Source organism: Cynoglossus semilaevis, chromosome 20 (genome assembly GCF_000523025.1).
Source record: "Cynoglossus semilaevis isolate Cse_v1.0 chromosome 20, Cse_v1.0, whole genome shotgun sequence".
In the NCBI taxonomy this organism is placed as follows: Eukaryota; Metazoa; Chordata; class Actinopteri; order Pleuronectiformes; family Cynoglossidae; genus Cynoglossus; species Cynoglossus semilaevis.
Window position 1 is genome coordinate 2,789,372 of NC_024326.1, and position 18,238 is coordinate 2,807,609.

Genomic DNA, 18,238 nt, shown 5'->3' on the forward strand with positions numbered 1-18,238 from the left:
AATGATGCAATAATCACCAACATGTTTGTTTATTTTTCTCTTTCTTGGGTCCTGTTTTGTATTTTATTAAAGTTGTTAATCTGCTTTAAGCTTCAGGAGGCTGCTTGAATCAATAGCTCTGTGTATGAATCCACTGAGGCGGAGCACATGTCTGCCTTCTGATGCTGTTGCTGCTCTTTCACGTCTATGTGAACACATTTAGAAAGCTTTAAAAAGCCTCTACATGTTTAACATCTGCAGACACAGAAGCTGTTACAAGTGACAGCTCTTCTTCACCATGATTTATGATAGGGGCCTCGCTGCATTGTAATGAAAGATAAAGCAAAAAGACAACGACTGGCAGTGACAAATGGACCACATGTGTTGCAGAGTTGTTAAAACTAAATATTCTATATAAATTATCCACTTTCAATCTGTCTTCATTTGGTCTCGTATCTCAGTCAATCAGTCAAATGCACATTGACATCTGTTGTCAAACTGACTGTTAACTTGATCTCGGCCAACGTCTTCTTCACAACCGAAGGGTGTTTTTGCCCGTCAAGGCTGCTATTCTGTTGATGATGAGGTCAGCGACACATTTAATCTGGTCTAACAGATTTCAATAAAACCCTTGACTTCTCCTAAGATTGTTTGTTGGAACGCACTAAAAATTTACTTCAGCCATTTTTGATGTTGTTAGTAAAAAGACAGTGCTGCCTTTCAACATAAGGATGTTTTTTACATTGACACATCCTTGAGTAAGTGGTGAATGCGTGTCTTCATTTAAAAGCCAAAAACAAATTTATGGATTTAACTCAGAAGTTCAGACCAACACATTCCTTCCAAACCCTGTCTTTATGACCTGTGATCTAAATGTATTTCCACCATGGCAGATTCTAGAACGGACTCATATTCTGACATTGTCCACATTGTCAAAAAAATAAAACAAAAAAAATCAAGTGACATGGACATAAACTCAGGTCTACTGCATCTTCAGCCTTAAGAGAACTAAATTCAGATTAATCCCTGTTTATGAATTCTGATTACTTCTGCTTAAGTTTTAGACTATTAAACTATTATTTTTGTTTTTATCTTTCTGCCATGGGAACCTACCGAAAGCATTTCTTGGTTGCACTGGGGTTAAAACGCATACATTAACCAGCAGTGAGCATGAAATTTAATGAGCTGTAACTGTGGAGGATTTTAAGTGGAGTCTGTGGTCATCCCAGAAGTCCACTGATCAGGGTTGTAGCTCTGTAATACATTGTCATAAAAAAAGTGGCCAGGCAAGAGGCCAATATATTTAGTTAAGATGTATTAGGTACTATATGAGGATGCAGGGTTGAGACGAGGCTATAAATGTATCTCTTACCTCTTCTCAATGTCAACTTGTACATACGACAATTATATTAGGAGTCCATCTTTATGAATTAGTTGCAAGGCATACGCAAGGTGGTTTTGTACACTGAAGATGTGTTTGGTATAAGTATTCAAAGGTGCGTTCAACTTCAGTGATTCAAGGAGACGATCGTGTGCTGTCAGGTCACTTTCTTCAGAAAAAATAATTTGTCATAATTACCATATTCTGCAAATTTACCACCAATAATGGTTATAGTCTTTTAGATTTTAAAATAACTAGATCAGAGTCAAACTTTGTCCCTGGGAATTAGACCAATGACACTCACCAAACACTAGCTTAGTGATAGATATCCTGAATGTACAGTAGAGCTTATTTTAGCTTTAGCATATCACTGACACAAGCCTTTGGTGTGACAGATTGGCCTCCAAAAGTCTGTTTGCTTCCTGCAGGGGAGAATTGGCAGAAGGGGAAGGAGCAGAAGTAGTTTGAAGTGAATGCTGGGATTCCATTCCTTTAGCCACATGCTACCTGTGAATAAAAGTGAATAAAGAGGTCGAGGTATCTGTGTGTCTGCGGTGGTCACACCACATCAGGAGGTAAATGGGAAAGAATTTGCAGGCTGCAAAGGACGGTGACATAAAGTAATGTGTGGGAATGGCAGCGCTGAAGTGTTGAAGGAATAGAACGCACAGTATGGCTTCTATCCAGAGAGACCAGCCCCAAAAATACACCAGCTTCGCCTGACGGGGCAGATAATCCTGTTTCTAAAGAACAGGGATGGCTGGGAGCGGCTGCAGCTCAGACCCCCTGCAGAAACTGGTGATCAGAAAGAATGAGGGGCACTGGGCGACCAAAATAGAGGGTGAGGTGACAGAGCTGTACATTTAAGTATATGTGAGTGTGTATGTGCCATGAGACGCACACACACTACGACAAATTCCTTCGGTCAAAATGAAAGGTCCAGTGAGGGCAGCAGTCCAGATAATATTTCTCACCTCCTCATGTTACAGAACAACGTTCTGTTGTTGCCACCCACCCTCTTTTTTACTTACCCTCCATGGGTGTGTTGCCGTCTGGTCTGTTTGCAAAAACAACATCCACATACTCGAGCTGCATCCTCTGGAGGGAGCCCTTCAAACCTAAGGAGCAGGGAGACCAGAGGCTGAGAGATGCAGGAGAGATTTATTCAAAGAGAATTCATGAAAATAATGAAAAACGTTGCCTTTGATGCAGTCTTGGTGTGGATGTTTCTGAAAGTTACGTGTGGACATCAAGAATAATATGTACCATTGTCATGATATATGCAACTATTGCATGAAATATAGCAAAAAAAATGCAGTGTTTGTAGACATTTCTAAGAAAGATGAACAACAGAATCATGCAAAAGGGTCCGGCTAGAACAGGATCCGGCACCTCCAACATTAGATACACACGCCTAGTGTTAAGTGGAAAGTTGAACCACTAGGTGGCAGACTTTTTAAGGTATGAATAGATATAAACATCATTGATAAGGACATTTATAGTACCAATTAAAATAAGATACCATCTGTGATAACACCCACCCACCCTTCACTCCTGTGTGTTATGCATACATTCAGCATTTATTAAAAGCAACAGCCTTTATTTATAAATTATATCAATACCAGTGGGCCCTGGGATATCAATCAATGAGGTAACCTATGATCTTAACGTAGTCCTCTTCTCTGGTTCTTCGGAGAAGATTGATTATAAATTTCTGCATGCCTATCCATTTTTTTATACCAATTAGTTGAACCTACTACGTAGACGAAACATCGGATATGGACAATCTATACATTCCCATGCTTATTCCTCATAGGCAACATGACACCACTAAATTGGACGCTGTGGGATTTCAAATCTGAACGTTCATAAACACAGCAAAATAGAAGCCACGTGACTCAGGGTCTGTCAGCTGCAGCTAGTTTACAACGTCATTACACATAAATCTGACCTGTCATATCCAGCCTGGGCTCAACAGTATGAATCATAGCCAGCCATTAACCATTATTATGTGATGATTCTGATCATGGTATTAAATGACCGTATTTAGACTGCAGTGTATCGGTCAGCAAAATTATGCCTTAGTGACTTAGTCACACTGTTCTACCACTACAGAACAAAACGTCCAAAGGTTTTTACAAGGGCAGCCAAATGATGACGTAAAGGCCCGAGGGCCAAATCTAGCTTTTATATAAATGGTAATGGAAATTTTATCCGAGAGACATTGTTTTGTTGAAAAGATGTTTTAAATTCCTTTTTTTATGTTTTTTTTTGTCAGAAAAAAGTCAATGTTAACTACAGTGGAAAGAAAAAGTAAGGAAAAACTGAGAAAACCATTAAACGTGCAGAAGCGTTCCTTTAAAATAAAACAAATTTTGAAAAAAAAACAAAAAAAAAAACCTTTAGCTTAGAAATAGCCAAAGGTAATAAAACTAGTAAAGTGAGAAAAATCTGCCAATTCAACAACTTTCTTTAAGCACAGCAGTATCTAGGAAATTAAATTGCTGAAGGAGATTAAATTGACTGAGTGTCATCCAAGAGGCTCTAAACATTTTACAAAATCCAAAAGGAGAAAATAATCTTTCACACTGATGTTGGGTATTAAAATATTCCAACAGAAAAGTTTTGGGTTATATAGATGTCATCCAAGAGCAGGGTTTGACTCCTGTGTTCAATTTTATTTCTGTGTCAGATTACTATGTTTATTATCATCAGAAATTATGTTTTTGTGTGTTTCAACCAGACTTTATGAAAGGTCACACTGAGGGTTTGGGAGATAATTTTGAATTTTGAAGATGAATATCTGCCATGCCAAGTTCACCACAAATATCTCCTTAGTAAAATAAACTACACGGAAAACATAGCAGCTCACTTGTGGCACAGTTTATCTTTGTTAGATAAATGAATGCAGTCCTGACAGTTGATAGCTGGACTGAATAACTCAAAGCAAGAGGGAAAGTGAGAAAGATGGAGGTCGTCAAAAAAGGTCACATTTATCCCCGCCCCTCCACACGGACACAGCTTTCAGGGACAGCGTTGAGGAGAGAATAAACGGGCGGCATCCCATTGTCAGCAGAGCAGTCGCCTTTTCAGAGTCACAGTAAGAACAGATGAGAGATGAAAAGCCAACATGGGAGACTGTCACTAAGGACGGGAGCAAAGTAATAGACAAGGAGCTCAGTGCTCATGAGATGGTGTGCGTGTGCAGGGCAGATAAGTGCCAGAAGCCTCTGCGTCGCTCGCTAATCCCTGCTGAGGAATTCGCTCTCTCCCACCAGCGTTAGCAGCTCTCACTCCTCTGCTCTGTCTACTGTTCCCTAAAAATTCCAAAAAAGCTGGATGTTAATCTGAGCCTGCACAGTCATCACATGCAGTTTTCTGCTGTCTCGTGGTGTCCTGGCTCTGTGTCTATTTTAGGAACAGGGAAATGATGACAAACCTTCCAAAACGACTCTCCTGATACCTGTGATGAATGCACAGAGCGTGCATTCTGTAAAATAGTCTTAATAAATGGCTAAAGTTAAATAAAAAACAACTTCTCTGTAGATCATTTGTTCACTGATGTAAAATACTCTTCTCACTTTCTGTGAGTTCACCAACCGTGATCTCTGCGTTTGATCATTAGGTTGAGACCATCCATCACAACCAAATGTCACTTTTACCAAATAAACGATGCATCCAGCCCGTGTCACCAGCACCAGTTCATTAGCCGGTTGTGACATGTGCCACACCAGCGGAGACAGGGACACCTCTCACCCACAGATGCCATCTATCTGTACCGGCAAACTCAGTTTAGCTAATTACCAAAGTTGGCACCTTTTTCCCCCCTATCTGTCATCAGCGTCCTCCCACTTTCTCTCCCTTCTGTTCCAGCCCTCTCTCAGTGTTTCTCCTTCTTTTCTTCAGGAGGGATGTTGCAGAGGCTGCAATGCATGTTAATGAGGTGAGAGAGCTGAGTCATTGCAGGAGGCTACAGATTGGATGATAAGTTGATCAGGAACTTTGGTGGACTGAGTCAAGGTTAAAAGAAAATCATCATTAAATGCCCAGGCAAAGTAACAAGAATGAGCAACGAGTAAAACCACAAGGCTCTACATTTATTTTTAACATATTGAATTAAAAATGGTGGTGTTCTTCTCAAAGGTGATCTCGGCATCTCTAGTGATACCATGGTATTCAGACTGTATATGTGAAGGTACTTTTTAGCAATAGTTTTATTAGCATTTATGCTATTTTATGCTTAAAAATCATATATGAACTGTGTGATAAAATGAGAAAAAAAATCTTTTTGGGCACCATTTGAGCAAAATGGTGCAAAATCATGTCTTGATATGAAGTCAATCTGCTTTGCTGTCCGGCCTGCATTCCAGGTATATTTTAAAGGTGCATTATACAAAGTCAATGTTAAATTGAATAACCATTTTTTAATTTCTATTGCATACTTGGAAAGCCACACTTCTGGAAATTATGCTGCTACAACACACTATAACTGAACGGCATAACTTTTAAGCAGTGATGCTCTATCTAACTTTTAGATTCTGCTGCTTACAGATGCTGGTAACGACAGTGTAGTAGGAAGAGAAGATGAAAGAGGAGATTACGGGAGTGCAGCAGGGCTCCATGAGATGAGGTGATGTGAAGGACAAAGGCAGCGGAGGAGAATTTGGCTTGTTACCTTCAATAATGTGTTTTCTGTTCAGGCCTCTTTCTGTCTCTGCCCTGCAACAGGACAAAAAGAAAACCGTCACTGAGGTCGGGATTCATTTCCTTCCAGTGGAGAGCGGCAGAATGTTAGACATTTAGAAATAGAAAAACCACCCTACACAACATCAAACAGATCACTGAGTGAAAATAATATAATTAAGCAACAATTAAATTAAGTGCTGAGTTTTCAAGGCCATAAAACTTACAACGTTGTCTAGACACTGCCTCTCTTGTACGGAGAATGGTTTGGGATTTTGAATTAAATTTGTAGCTTATCCTTTAGCTATTTACTGAAATTTGTAAGTTTATTTCTTAAACAGCAAGTTCCCTAAAAAAAATCAAAGTCTGATTAGGTGTCCAGTAATAGAAAAAAAAGTCAGTCAGTCAGTTTTTATTGCAAATGTTGGCCATGTCACATTTGTGAATAGTGCTGTAAGGTGTGTGAGAATCAAGGTAATAAGGTTGGAGCACTGCTAGCAGCCCAGCTCAGTCGGAGGTCACGCAGCTGTTCCTCAAAGCCATGTTGTGTGCAGACAGATTCTGCTCCTTGATAATCATCTTAGAGAGAGTGAGATTAAATGTGTCCAATTACACACGGGCCCTATTCTACTGATCCACATTGGATAATTAAAAATATCCAGGAGAAAGATGAACAAATGAAGCCTCCGCACACATTATCATAAAGACTGAACCACTTAAGAAGTTGTTAATATAAAGTGATGACAAATTGTACTGAAGGAGGCTGAAAAAGGAAGGATATCAAATACATACTGTGTGTCGTTGCATGTCTAGTGGATGTAGGCCATTAACATGCGTGGCTCTGTGTGTGAGAGAAATGCAACATACTTATGTAGAGTTATTAAGACAAAGATGCCATGAAAACACACTTACTTTCCTCCCCAGTAGAGCTTTGTGGTGATAACCAAACTGGATCTCCTTGAACAGGGAAAAAGACCATTAAGAAACTCCCTGTTAATACTTGTAACAAACTAAGCTAAGCAAATTGTATTTTTAAGCGACTTTGACTTTTTTGTCATTGCTGTGAATTTGAATTTCAGTCATTGTAACAAAAGGTGGAACTCTTATTTTTGCACACTCAGCAAGGTTCTATACTTTGTTTTTTATCTTATTACCCTCTAGTGCAGTGGAATGAATTTGCTGCTTTTAGCTAATGCTTTACTCAAATACGTCTCTTTTTTGTAACTAATTTCAAATTTTTAAGGGTCACCGTGCCGTGAGTCTCTGTCTTTGGAAAAATAGCTATTTAAAAAATTATTTTGGTTCAAATTTGCATATTTGTATTCAGACAGAACACGTTGGCAGCAACACAAAACATTTACATGACGGCTTTAGTTGACCCTTACATCTACGAGCTAGGGACAGGTTTGGCTCCTTGCCCTGGATCAAAGCCTTGTGGATAAAATGGAGCAGCAACTGGAGACAGAACTTCAGAGCTCAACATTAATATCTGACCTCGCTAAAGCTCTTTTAGCCTGTCAGGCAAAGCCTCAAATTCGGGCTCCAAAAAAGAATCTCCTTCCCAGAAGTATGGATGCAGCTCTGCCTGGTTTCTACGCCCTTGTGATCAAATGCACATGACTGTGTGGTTTTCGTGCCCACGTGCTTCAATTGACACGCACGTACACAATTTGAGCCTATTTTTGAAACACATGCCGAACCTCCTGCGGTGTGGAGAAGCTGTACATTACCTCCAGCATTTCTTCTTGATGATGTTTCCAAGGATTATCTCAGCTCTGTGGAGACACAGGAGGAGATAATGAGATTATGCAGTTCGTCAGGAAGCCTTTTCTAAGAACATCTAGGCATGACTGTTATCTGTGTCACATCTATGACATTGAAAAAAAAACTGAAGGAGTTCAGGGAGAGGACTGGAAAACAGTTGGTGTGTGCATTCAAACCCCAGTTGCAACGATGTAATTAAAATTCACCCTCACACCGATATACCCTGTCCTGCATTATTCCCTACAACAATGTTCAGCCCCGTAAAGTCAAACTGTACTGTTGTAGGGCAACCTTCAGTGATGAATACCATTATGCAAATCTCTTCTGAGTCACAGCTATCTTTCATTGTGGCATCCCACAGGGACGAATTTTTATCCTGGGGCCGAATCTTGTTAAAGTCCAGTGTCTGAGGTGGAAAAGAAGATGCAGAGACTAAAAAAAGGCACTCTGCAGATTCAATCAGGAATCACAGAGACCACTCACTTCCCCCCAGAGTACACTTCGGCGGTGTCGAACAGGTTGACCCCACTCTCATAGGCAATTGTCATCAGCTGCTCAGCCACCTGACAAAGACATGAAAAGTTTCATTTAATGAGCTCAGTGTGAAAACAGGGCTATTAATCCTCCCCTGCAGCCCAGCACTAGGAACACTGCACAGGTTACTGCAGGTGAGTACAGACAAGACAGGTGAGTACAGACAAGTCAATGCGGTCTTAGAAGTTTTTTGCTTGAAAACGATGTGGACTTTTTGTTTATCTTGTTGGACAGTTATTTTCAAAAGGGGCTTTTTATCAATGGTTTATGGTGAAAAACACATTTCTTCATCAATACAAGATGATGACAGTATCAATGATTGATGTTTTGAAAAATTCTGCAAAAGATGTGATAACAAAGATAGAATTTGTAGTTATCATCCATCCATCCATCCATCCATCCATCCATCCATCCATCATCTCCCTCCTAATCCCTTGCAGCCTCATGTTCATACCTATGGCCAGTTTAGTGTCCAGTCACTCTAATCCCTAATGATGGGGAGACAACCCACACGCACAGGGAGTTCATGCAAATCCCCTACAGACACAGTGACCAGCTGTTATCTAAACCTAGTAATTCTCTGCTAATTGTAGCCTCAGCATCCTGTTCACGATGGCGTGGCAGTAATTTGAAGTGTTGTACACTCAGAGGTGGTTTTTTTTTTTTTTTTTGCTTTCTGGGGTTTTAGACAGAAATCCTCATTCTTATTATCTCCAACCAGTCAGTCATTATCTTTTTAGCGCTGAGCTCAACAAAGTGTTCTTTAGAGAACTACCACTCACTGAATTATCTCTCGTTCGGACCATTTTGTGTAAACTCTAGAATTGGTTATGCGGTTAAAACTCAGTGGATCTGCAGTTTACGGATACCCAGATGAGTAGACTTTAAATCTGGCACCAACAACCATGCCACACTCTAATCCACCTCTATTACAGTTCTCTTCTGTTCTGAAAAACTGTTTGAACTGCATATGGTCATCTTAACCATTTGCAGTTAAGTTGCTGTGCCTGATATAAACAGAAGATCATCATATCTATGACTGTTACTTTGGCCGCTCAAATAAAAACTCTTGGTTTCATATCCACTACTAATGGAGGCTATAGATAAAACCCTGATTCTTGTTCTTAATAGAACCTAAACGCATTCTACAGCTGGCTGTGGGACTGATCACACAAAGATTTATGTGTTCTACTTCCACTCACACATTCTATATTTTCAATTTACACTACACGGCTCTCATGTGGTCTACAAATCAGACGCTGCTAACTGTCGCTGCTGCTGAAATTAAAAAGGGCCTAAAACTGCCCATGAACTCAAACAACTCACGCCGGGATGACAGACGCCATGATGACAGACGCCACGGTGCCTTACCTCGTCGGAGATCTGACCTCCAAATGTCACCCAGGTGCCTGAAGGAGAAGGAACAGTTTCATGTTATTTAAGTTGTTCTGCCTTAATCAAAGGAAGACGCTGGGCATTTTCTTTGAGTGCACTAAAGCTAGTCATGTATTAACCCTTGGTATATAGCAGGGATAATTAAGTAGTGGCCCGTGGGGCCAATCTGGCCCATGATTGGATTCCAAAATTATGAGGATCAAAAAGAAAATATTCTCCACAATTTGAGTATCTGATAAAAAACAACAACTGAGATTTTAATAACTATTAGTAATTTAATTCTGGCCCTCCAACAAATATAGTGGGTGACCCCTGGTGTATAGGCTGCAGAAATCCAACTTTTGCACAGATTGTTTTTTCATGAGTTTCAGTGGTGCAAATAACAACACACAAGGTGTTGGCATCTTTAAAGTCAGATGGGGTGAACACTGTGTTTGTGGCAGCAACAGAATCACACCCTGTGGTCCAATTACTGTGGTACTGACTACCAACATACAGACAACTGTGTTCAGTGCACAGAGGTACATACGTTTTTTTTTTTTAATGTTCATATTGTTGCATTTGTCACGTTTATCCTCACTTTGTTGTCTTTTCAGAATTCTGTCAGATTTCTGACAAGAATTCCTCCTTCAAACAGCATAGACTAAAGCTGAACTCAGTTTTGTCAGGATTTTTTTTTTTCACGGTCTCAAAATCTGATTCTGACACATGCTGTGTATCATATCCTGCTAATGAGAAATAATGCAGAAGTTGTGGTTAAATCTGCATAAGCAGCGTAGACTTGGCCTCATTTTTTACCACCACTGCTCAGTCATGTTGGAGCAACTGATTTAGCAAATGATTGTTTCCTGCCTAATTAGAGAACTACAGAATTCAACAAACCTGATACCTATATAATGGCCAGTTTTATCTGGTTTCCTTAATTTAGTTCCTAATCTTCTATCAGTTTAATGGAAGTAAGTCTAGAAGCATCTTGAAATCAAACACTCTAACCAGGGTTATACCAATTAAAAAAAATCTTGATGTAAATGATGTAACTCAGTTTTTTGGCTCAGTCTCTGTCATTTAAAGGCGTAGCTAAACTTTTAGATTTAACACGGAGAGAAAAAGTATCGTCATTTCTTATAACACATTACTGTTCATTTACTAAACCCAGACTTTGGTTAGAAAGCCAGATGAAAGTGTTTGGCCTGTGTTTTTATTAAAACCTCAGCCACTGGAGAATATAGGGCATCTACTTCGCAGTGACATCCATCAGTACTGCTGCATCCTTAATAAAGAGACGGCATCAGAAGGCGCTGACAAACAGAAAGAGATGCTTGCAGAAACAGCAGGGGGGTGGGGGCTCTGGCTGCAGCATGTGCTCATTATTAGGGTAAAAAAGAAGCACATGAGCTGAACTGGAGTTCCTCCAGGTTCATCTGGACATCAAAACACTGTCACATTCATGTATTTATTCAATCTCTGGCACACTCAGGAGTGACTGACTCCAACTGTTTCAATATTTCCTGTATGATGGACTGCACCGTGTTCTGTTCACACACTGTATATAACCCCACCTATGTACATATATTTTTTATATTTTATATTGGTGACATCATGTCCTTCTTCATGCGAGTCTTTTTTAACTGGATCCTTGTGGTTGTCGCATTTAAACGGGCTGACATAAGGCTACAGTAAACAGCCAACCACAAAATTGGAGCTAAGCTAAAGACCTAACGTTCTTGTTCTTTACCAACTGCAGCACTGACCTGGAACAGTAGGGTCATGTGACAAATAAGCTAGAATTCTACTTCAAACCAAGCTCACACATACAGACAGCAATTCTTCTTTTTTTTTCTCTGACTGAATTTGTTATAACTACAAGATGAATGAAGCAAATTTCCCCCTGAAAAACTTGTATTTTATTTTTATGTATAATTGTTTAATGTGTTGTCTGGTCAACAAAATAAAGACAGAATTTACATTTTTTCTCATCCAGGTCTTCACTCTACTCATATTGGCACATGCTGCCCGTCATTTTCCAGTAATGGGAAATAATTACAGAAGCAAGTGTTAAATGTGTAGCCATCTGCAGACGTGGGAGCGGAGCAGCTAAGCCTGAGCCCAATTTTTCAAAGCTGCCATACTGGTTTAAATAAATAATGTATTTTTTTTCCTCCAACTCCGTGCTTTCATAATCTGAATCAACCAAAAGGAGGAACTCCAGGCCTGCCAATCCTGTGCTATCGCTGCCTTAGCTCCGGAGGAAACGGTAGGATGGGATTAGCGAAAGAGTCTGGATTTCTTTAGCTGTAAAAATACTGTTGTTAAAATGAGCAAAATTAAACTTCAAGCCGGGCAACAAAACAACCCACGGACGAAATGGAACCTGTTTGATCGCAAACTGCTTTTCTTTTTCTTTTTGAGAAAATTACTACAGGAAGGAATCAATACGATGCTCAGGGGCACTACAGCACAGCCGAAGCTGCCAATATTGACTGTTGATAGTCATTTATAGACGTGACCTCTCTGTTTACTCTTCCAACCTGCTGGATTTTGTGTTGTGGAAAAGAATCAGCAGAGTGGATTTTTTGCATCACTGAATCTCTTTCAGTTTGGTCCAGTGATTGGTCAGGTGTACTGTACTGTATGGCTCCCCCTGCAGACGCCTCCTTTAGATAATTTGTTGACATTTACATTTATGCATTTAGCAGAGGGTTTTATCCAGAGTCAAACAATCAAGCATGCAGATCCTCTGGGAATAGACGAGTTAAACAAAGTCTCTACCAGTGGCTTCATGTTCTAAGATATAATATAAAATATATACTTGTTAAGTTAAACGACACTGATATTAATGAAAGGTACTCACCGAGACCCAGACAGGACACACGCAATCCAGATTTACCCAGGTTCCTATGGTGAAAACAGAAAATATATTAACAAAGCTGTCGACTTTAACCAACAGTTTCAATCTGAAGATTAAATTGTCGTTAGATGTACTGAGATTACAGAGCTTTTGACCTGAGAGTGGTTTTTAATTTTACAGCCTTGTCAGTTAAAACTTTATGACAAAGGTTTCTGGAAGGACCAGTAGCATTTCTCAGACCCTTGTGAAATTAAAAATAATGTGATAATGGTGTTTATTACTTTGTGAAGATTAATCAGATTTAGATTTTTAATGCCATTTGACGTGCGAAATATATCCACGACTGCACCGTCCGCACAGAAACATTCAGGAAACAAATGCTTATAGGTTTTTTGAATACAAAATCTTAGGCATACTCTCAGAGTAGTATTTGTGTCTTGTGTTTCTTCATAAATAAAGACTCTTAAATCAAGTTTATGACTCTGAACTGTGCTTCAAACTTGAATTCAAAAACATAATTTGTTGTCGCCATGCTCTGCTGTTGAACTTATGTCGTTAAAGAGAAGATTGACAGTGACAGCCCAACACTGTGTCTTCACAGCATCTTGTGTTGAACATTCTGCATGCGACTGGTATGTTAGAATGCAAAAGTGGCCTCTCTTTGTCTGCTATTTATACAGAGCTACTTCTGGAACCAGAAGAGAGATTTCTAAGTCAACTGTGCAGGGAACCATTGTGTCCAACCACAGGGCTGCACCCGTTTATATAAACTGGTCTATGAGGTCTTTGGCATCCAACTAAGATCCAGTAACCTGCAGTCTGTCGGCTGTAGAGGCGCAAAGAGAAAGAAAATCAATTGTAATAAGTTTTCTAATAATTACTGGAGGTTTGTTGGTATCAACATTGTCCCGTGTGACACATGAATCAGATCTGTGAGGACAGGGAGGAGGAGGAGGGACCTGATTTATATGATCAATATTGATGCCACATTAACAAGAAGCTCTCTCTCTCTATCTCTATCTATTTCTCTGTCTCTCTCACTATCCATAATCTTTCTCTAAAAAAAAAAAACTACTCTGATTTACACTGTACCAGTGATTGTAACTTTTTTTTTCTGTTTTCTGTCTCTCCCACTCATTCCCATCGCAGTAATATTATCTTTTGCTCAGAGGTTTTGATCCGCTGTTAGGGAGCTCTTTGCTACTATTTTCCGTTATAATCGTCTTCCCCAAAAATTCTCAAAGACTTACTAAAGCTCTTTTGCTGCATCGTTGCGGTTCTCCTAGCTACAGCCACCTCACAGACCCAGAGTATTTCCTCCAATCTTCCATAATCTTCTGTCTAACTGTGTATAGCTAATGTTTCACAGCTTATCGTCTTACCTCCAGCTGATCTGCCACACTGTACTGTACATGAGACACTCACCCTCATTAAGACAGAAGAAGAAAAAGAACTGTGTTCTGGAGTTGGTTTTTCCAACTAATCTGACAATCTGTGCCACATAAAAGGCCAAACGAGGGGGGAGCTCAAGTGGAGCAGACTTGTAATGGCTTAACATTGATGACAATGGCAATAACAGATTGTTCTGCCTGCAGGCGCCACAGGTGTCTCTGTTCTGGGCAGTGTAGGATAAAAAAAAAAACCCTAAAAAAACTAGAGGACGAAACACAGACAGAGGGAGCGACTGGAAGCAAACACTGTGAAATTGGAACGTCTCTGTGTGACAGACAGAGCCACTATCACAAACGACACCGCACGTGGTCACCCAATTTCCACCAAATTCCTTGGTCTTGACGCAAACAATCTCCAATTACGGACCGTGGATTTTACTTCCTGTCTGTTGGTGCCGGAATTTAGACATTGCAACAAATGAGGCTGTGAAAAATGCCCGCGGACGTTTTCTGGCCACAGCTAATGGGCCGTGCGCGTCAGGATGAAGGTACGTAGACTAATCGGCACCATCTGAGCGCACCCTCAGCTGATTCAGTTAGACGTCCACAGAGAGACATCAGTCATTAATTCAGTGGTTCCAACGCGGTGCCAAGCTAGAGGAAGAAAACACATGAATCAAATTGTTTGCACATAAACACCGAGTGATTTGATAACGCTACATATTCTTTGTGTAACGCATAATCAATGAGCTGATAACGGCATGAGTGGAGAAGACCGCAGGGCAGTTCTCACTGCAGTGGCAAATCGTGGGCTGCTGATGTGGTGGAGGAGTTTGGATATTCCATCCTCCTCTGATGTATTAGTGGGAGCTCTGATTCATGAAAGTGGTGAGGGGAGGCTTGTACCGGGGGTCAAGAGCAACACTGGCTGCAACTGTGTTGAGTGTGTTTGGTCAGGGGGAGTTTTTCAGGGCAAAAATCACAGCCACGTTGTGCACGATGCCCAATTGGAACAATATTCTGTGAAGTACTGAATATAATCAACCTTGAACGTGTGCTTTCCGTGCTGTATTTATTTCTGGAGAGGCCCTACATACCGTCAATTGTTCCTGCTTTTGTGCTGCTTTAATTGCCTTCATAATAACAGGGCATAAACAAAGCTGACACTCAGCTAAAGAAAGCCGTTTCTGTACATGGGGAAACAAAGCTGCAACATCTACTTGATTATTAACCACACAGCTTACAATTTCACATTAATAGACCTGTCCAGGTCTGGGATGTGGGCTGCTCTCAGACGAGGTACACTGGAAAGGGAGCTAATGATTCAGAGGATTACAGCATGCCATTGTCAAACAAAGGAAAAGAGAGAGAGAAAAAATGGAAGCTGGGGGCAGAAAATGTAGTCCTGCACAGGATACAGCGCCACCAGGATTTCATAAGGTGTGTTGTAATGGAACAAAGTAACAGCACTTTTTGAAATCGCCTGCACCAGCATGTCCAGATACATTTTATCAAGCCGGGCTGCATGGCTCGGTCCATCATGCTTGAATGGTGCCCAAAAGGAGCCTTCAAGTAAAATGACTGATGAGTCATTTGAAAACACCCCCACACAAACCTGTCATCACTTATGAACATCCTACAAGATGCTGCTGTGTGAAGCACTTCTCTGTGGAATGAAACGTTAAGATTTTCCTTTTTTTTTCAACTCTCAACTCTCACTCACGTGGTTCTCTGCACAGAGACTGTGACATTTGTACGGTCGGATCTTACCGTGTTTGATTGTTCAAATCAATACTTGTCAGCAAGGTTATGAGTTCCAGATGAAAGTTTGCTGCAGTTCGGGATTACTGTAGACGGAGTCAACCCACACAGGGCCACCGTGACGGGCTGGGGGATTAAACAACACCCACCTCCTCGATTCCCACCACTCTCTCGATGGCAAACCATAATGTTGTTATCAAAATCAGTCAATACCAGGGAGAAAGGCAGGTCACTCTCTAAATAGATCAAAGCCAGAGCTGGTGTGGGCGGGAGGGAAGCGAAGGAGTAGAATCGAGCAATTTGAGGGAAAAATGAAAAGATTGGATGTGAAGATGTGTTCTGCATGAAGGTGGTCAGAAGAGTCAGGGATGGAGAGAGGGAGAGAGTGAATAGGAGGGAGAGAGAGAGGGGGGGGGGGGTTACAAAAAGAAAAGGGAGAGATATGAACTAAGACACAGTGGCCAAGACTGGCAGAACTGCAAGTTTGGACTGAATGTGTCAAGTAAAAAAAAAAACACAGATAAAGCATTCCATATAGTATGACAGGAACTGACAGTGACCTCCCAACAGGGGGCCACATAACGTGTGTGTGCATTAGATTTAAAAAAAAAAACAACCAGAAAAACAGAGAAGTAAAAGTAAGAATAAAAAGTTAACAATTAAGAACTAAGGGTTATATTTACAGCATCTCACACACACACACACACATATACACACATGCATATTTATATATTTTTTTGTTTGTTTCAGGAATACATTTAAAATGACTCCTGTTACAGTTTAGTTGTCAAGGCTACTGAGACCTGAACTTCCTGTTTGTGCCATAACAGTGTACTGATGAATTACACAGTTGATTGTAATTGGTCAAAGTAAAACTCATTTTAAAAAACAATTCGTTTTCACTTTGCTAAAAGGATACGGTTAAACAGTGACAGTTACGATCAGAACAAACAGAAAAGTGAAATGTGTTTTTCCATTGTCTGGTTCAGTGCACCGGGCTTTCTGCTTTACTGTGTCTAATTAGACCTGGAGCCAAAACTGCATTTGCACAGCAACCATATTACAGAGCCATTATGCTTTGGGAAAAGCGTTTGAGTCGTAACCTTTAAGTAAATTCCAGAGTTTATGCTCACTCTCTGCCTCTTCATCTAAGAGGAATGTCCAGCTCTTATCCTGCGGGACTCGTTGAGTCTTTAGTGGGAGTGCAGCTCCGTGATACACGGCTCCTGTTGTGCACCATCCTGGCTCAGATTATTAGAGCCACACATCACAGCCGAACAGCGGACACAAAGAACAGTAGTAAATGTTGAAGAAAAGAAACTTCAACAGCAATTAACACTAAATAGGCAAGGACTCAGCTTACCACTGCCCAGGGAGCCAATTATCACTGTTAAAATGTTCATACTTAAAGGAGAGCAAGATGTTCCAAATATGTCTGTTATTTATTAAACTTAAACTACAATTTTACCACCACATCAAGTAAAAATCAATATACACTTTATGCACAAACGTCAACATTCCTAATTTTTTTTTCTTTTCTCAACAGCCTTAAACCTAACAATTGATTTCTTCCTACAGTGAACATCAATAAAATGGGTTGTCGTTAGAGACCCCGGGCATTACTCATAACCTCAGCCGTCGGTCCACTTCTCCTCTTTACTGCCGACATCTGTAAAAAGATTAACAAGTTGTTCCGATTTGCCCTCCAGGGTTAATTTTAACAGTGGGAGTTTCAATTTAATATTGTCTCTCTGTAATGGAGTGATAATAATTTTATTTTTGTCTCTCTGTAATGGAGTGATAATAAATAACAACTTAAATAATAAGGTCATTACTTTTAATCCTCAGGCGGCGGCTGGGTCTAATGTAAATGAATGTTCTCTGGCTCCTAGTTCATTTTATAACACGGTGTAAAATTTTCATTTTCAATTTTGATTATTGCTTATTGTATTGTTTATATATACACACATTCATAAATAGACATAAATAGACAATAGGTGAAGGTTTTCTCCATTGTTCGTTCCCACAGCACCGAACAAAACCAACAAAACATTGACTTTTTTTCCAACATGTGACACAATGAGAAGGTCGATGATGGATGAAGCGATAAGAAACAACAAAGCTGGATGAACCACGCGTTGTGATTCTGCTGTTTTTGCACTTTCTCCAGGTACCAGCAAAGTTGCTGCCCTTCCTCTCTGTTCACAGCTGCTGCAGACGACTCATTTATGAGTCTCTAGGGCAGTGTGTCGCACACATGCTACACAATCAGTAGATCTGGACGTCGGTGACTCTCCCTGTTTCTACAGCTCTGTTACCTTCTCAACATGAAATATTCTGTCCCAGAGTATAAATCATTTCCAGAGGTGTAAGACTTCAGTGTCGTACATGATTTGCAGCACAAAATAAACTGCATTTCTCCCACTGACTTTTTTCGATTAATGATTAAACAGGGAGGCAAAGCAAAAGTCAGTGTGTTTCTCAACAAAGTTTGTGCTTTTA

The 18,238-nt window shown here is 40.3% G+C and overlaps 1 protein-coding gene across 3 annotated transcripts in view; it reads right to left on the reverse strand.

The window, feature by feature from the left end:
* The window catches only part of kcnab1b (potassium voltage-gated channel subfamily A regulatory beta subunit 1b), a 40,918-nt gene that overhangs the window by 7,494 nt on the left and 15,186 nt on the right, over positions 1–18,238 (reverse strand). For all 3 annotated transcript variants that reach the window (XM_008333894.3, XM_008333895.3, XM_008333897.3), the window contains 7 exons: positions 12,588–12,631; positions 9,713–9,750; positions 8,291–8,370; positions 7,774–7,818; positions 6,956–7,000; positions 6,036–6,079; positions 2,392–2,478 (listed from right to left, as the gene is read on the reverse strand). In XM_008333894.3, the coding sequence (XP_008332116.1) occupies positions 2,392–2,478; positions 6,036–6,079; positions 6,956–7,000; positions 7,774–7,818; positions 8,291–8,370; positions 9,713–9,750; positions 12,588–12,631 (383 nt within the window). The remainder of the gene's footprint in view (positions 1–2,391; positions 2,479–6,035; positions 6,080–6,955; positions 7,001–7,773; positions 7,819–8,290; positions 8,371–9,712; positions 9,751–12,587; positions 12,632–18,238) is intronic.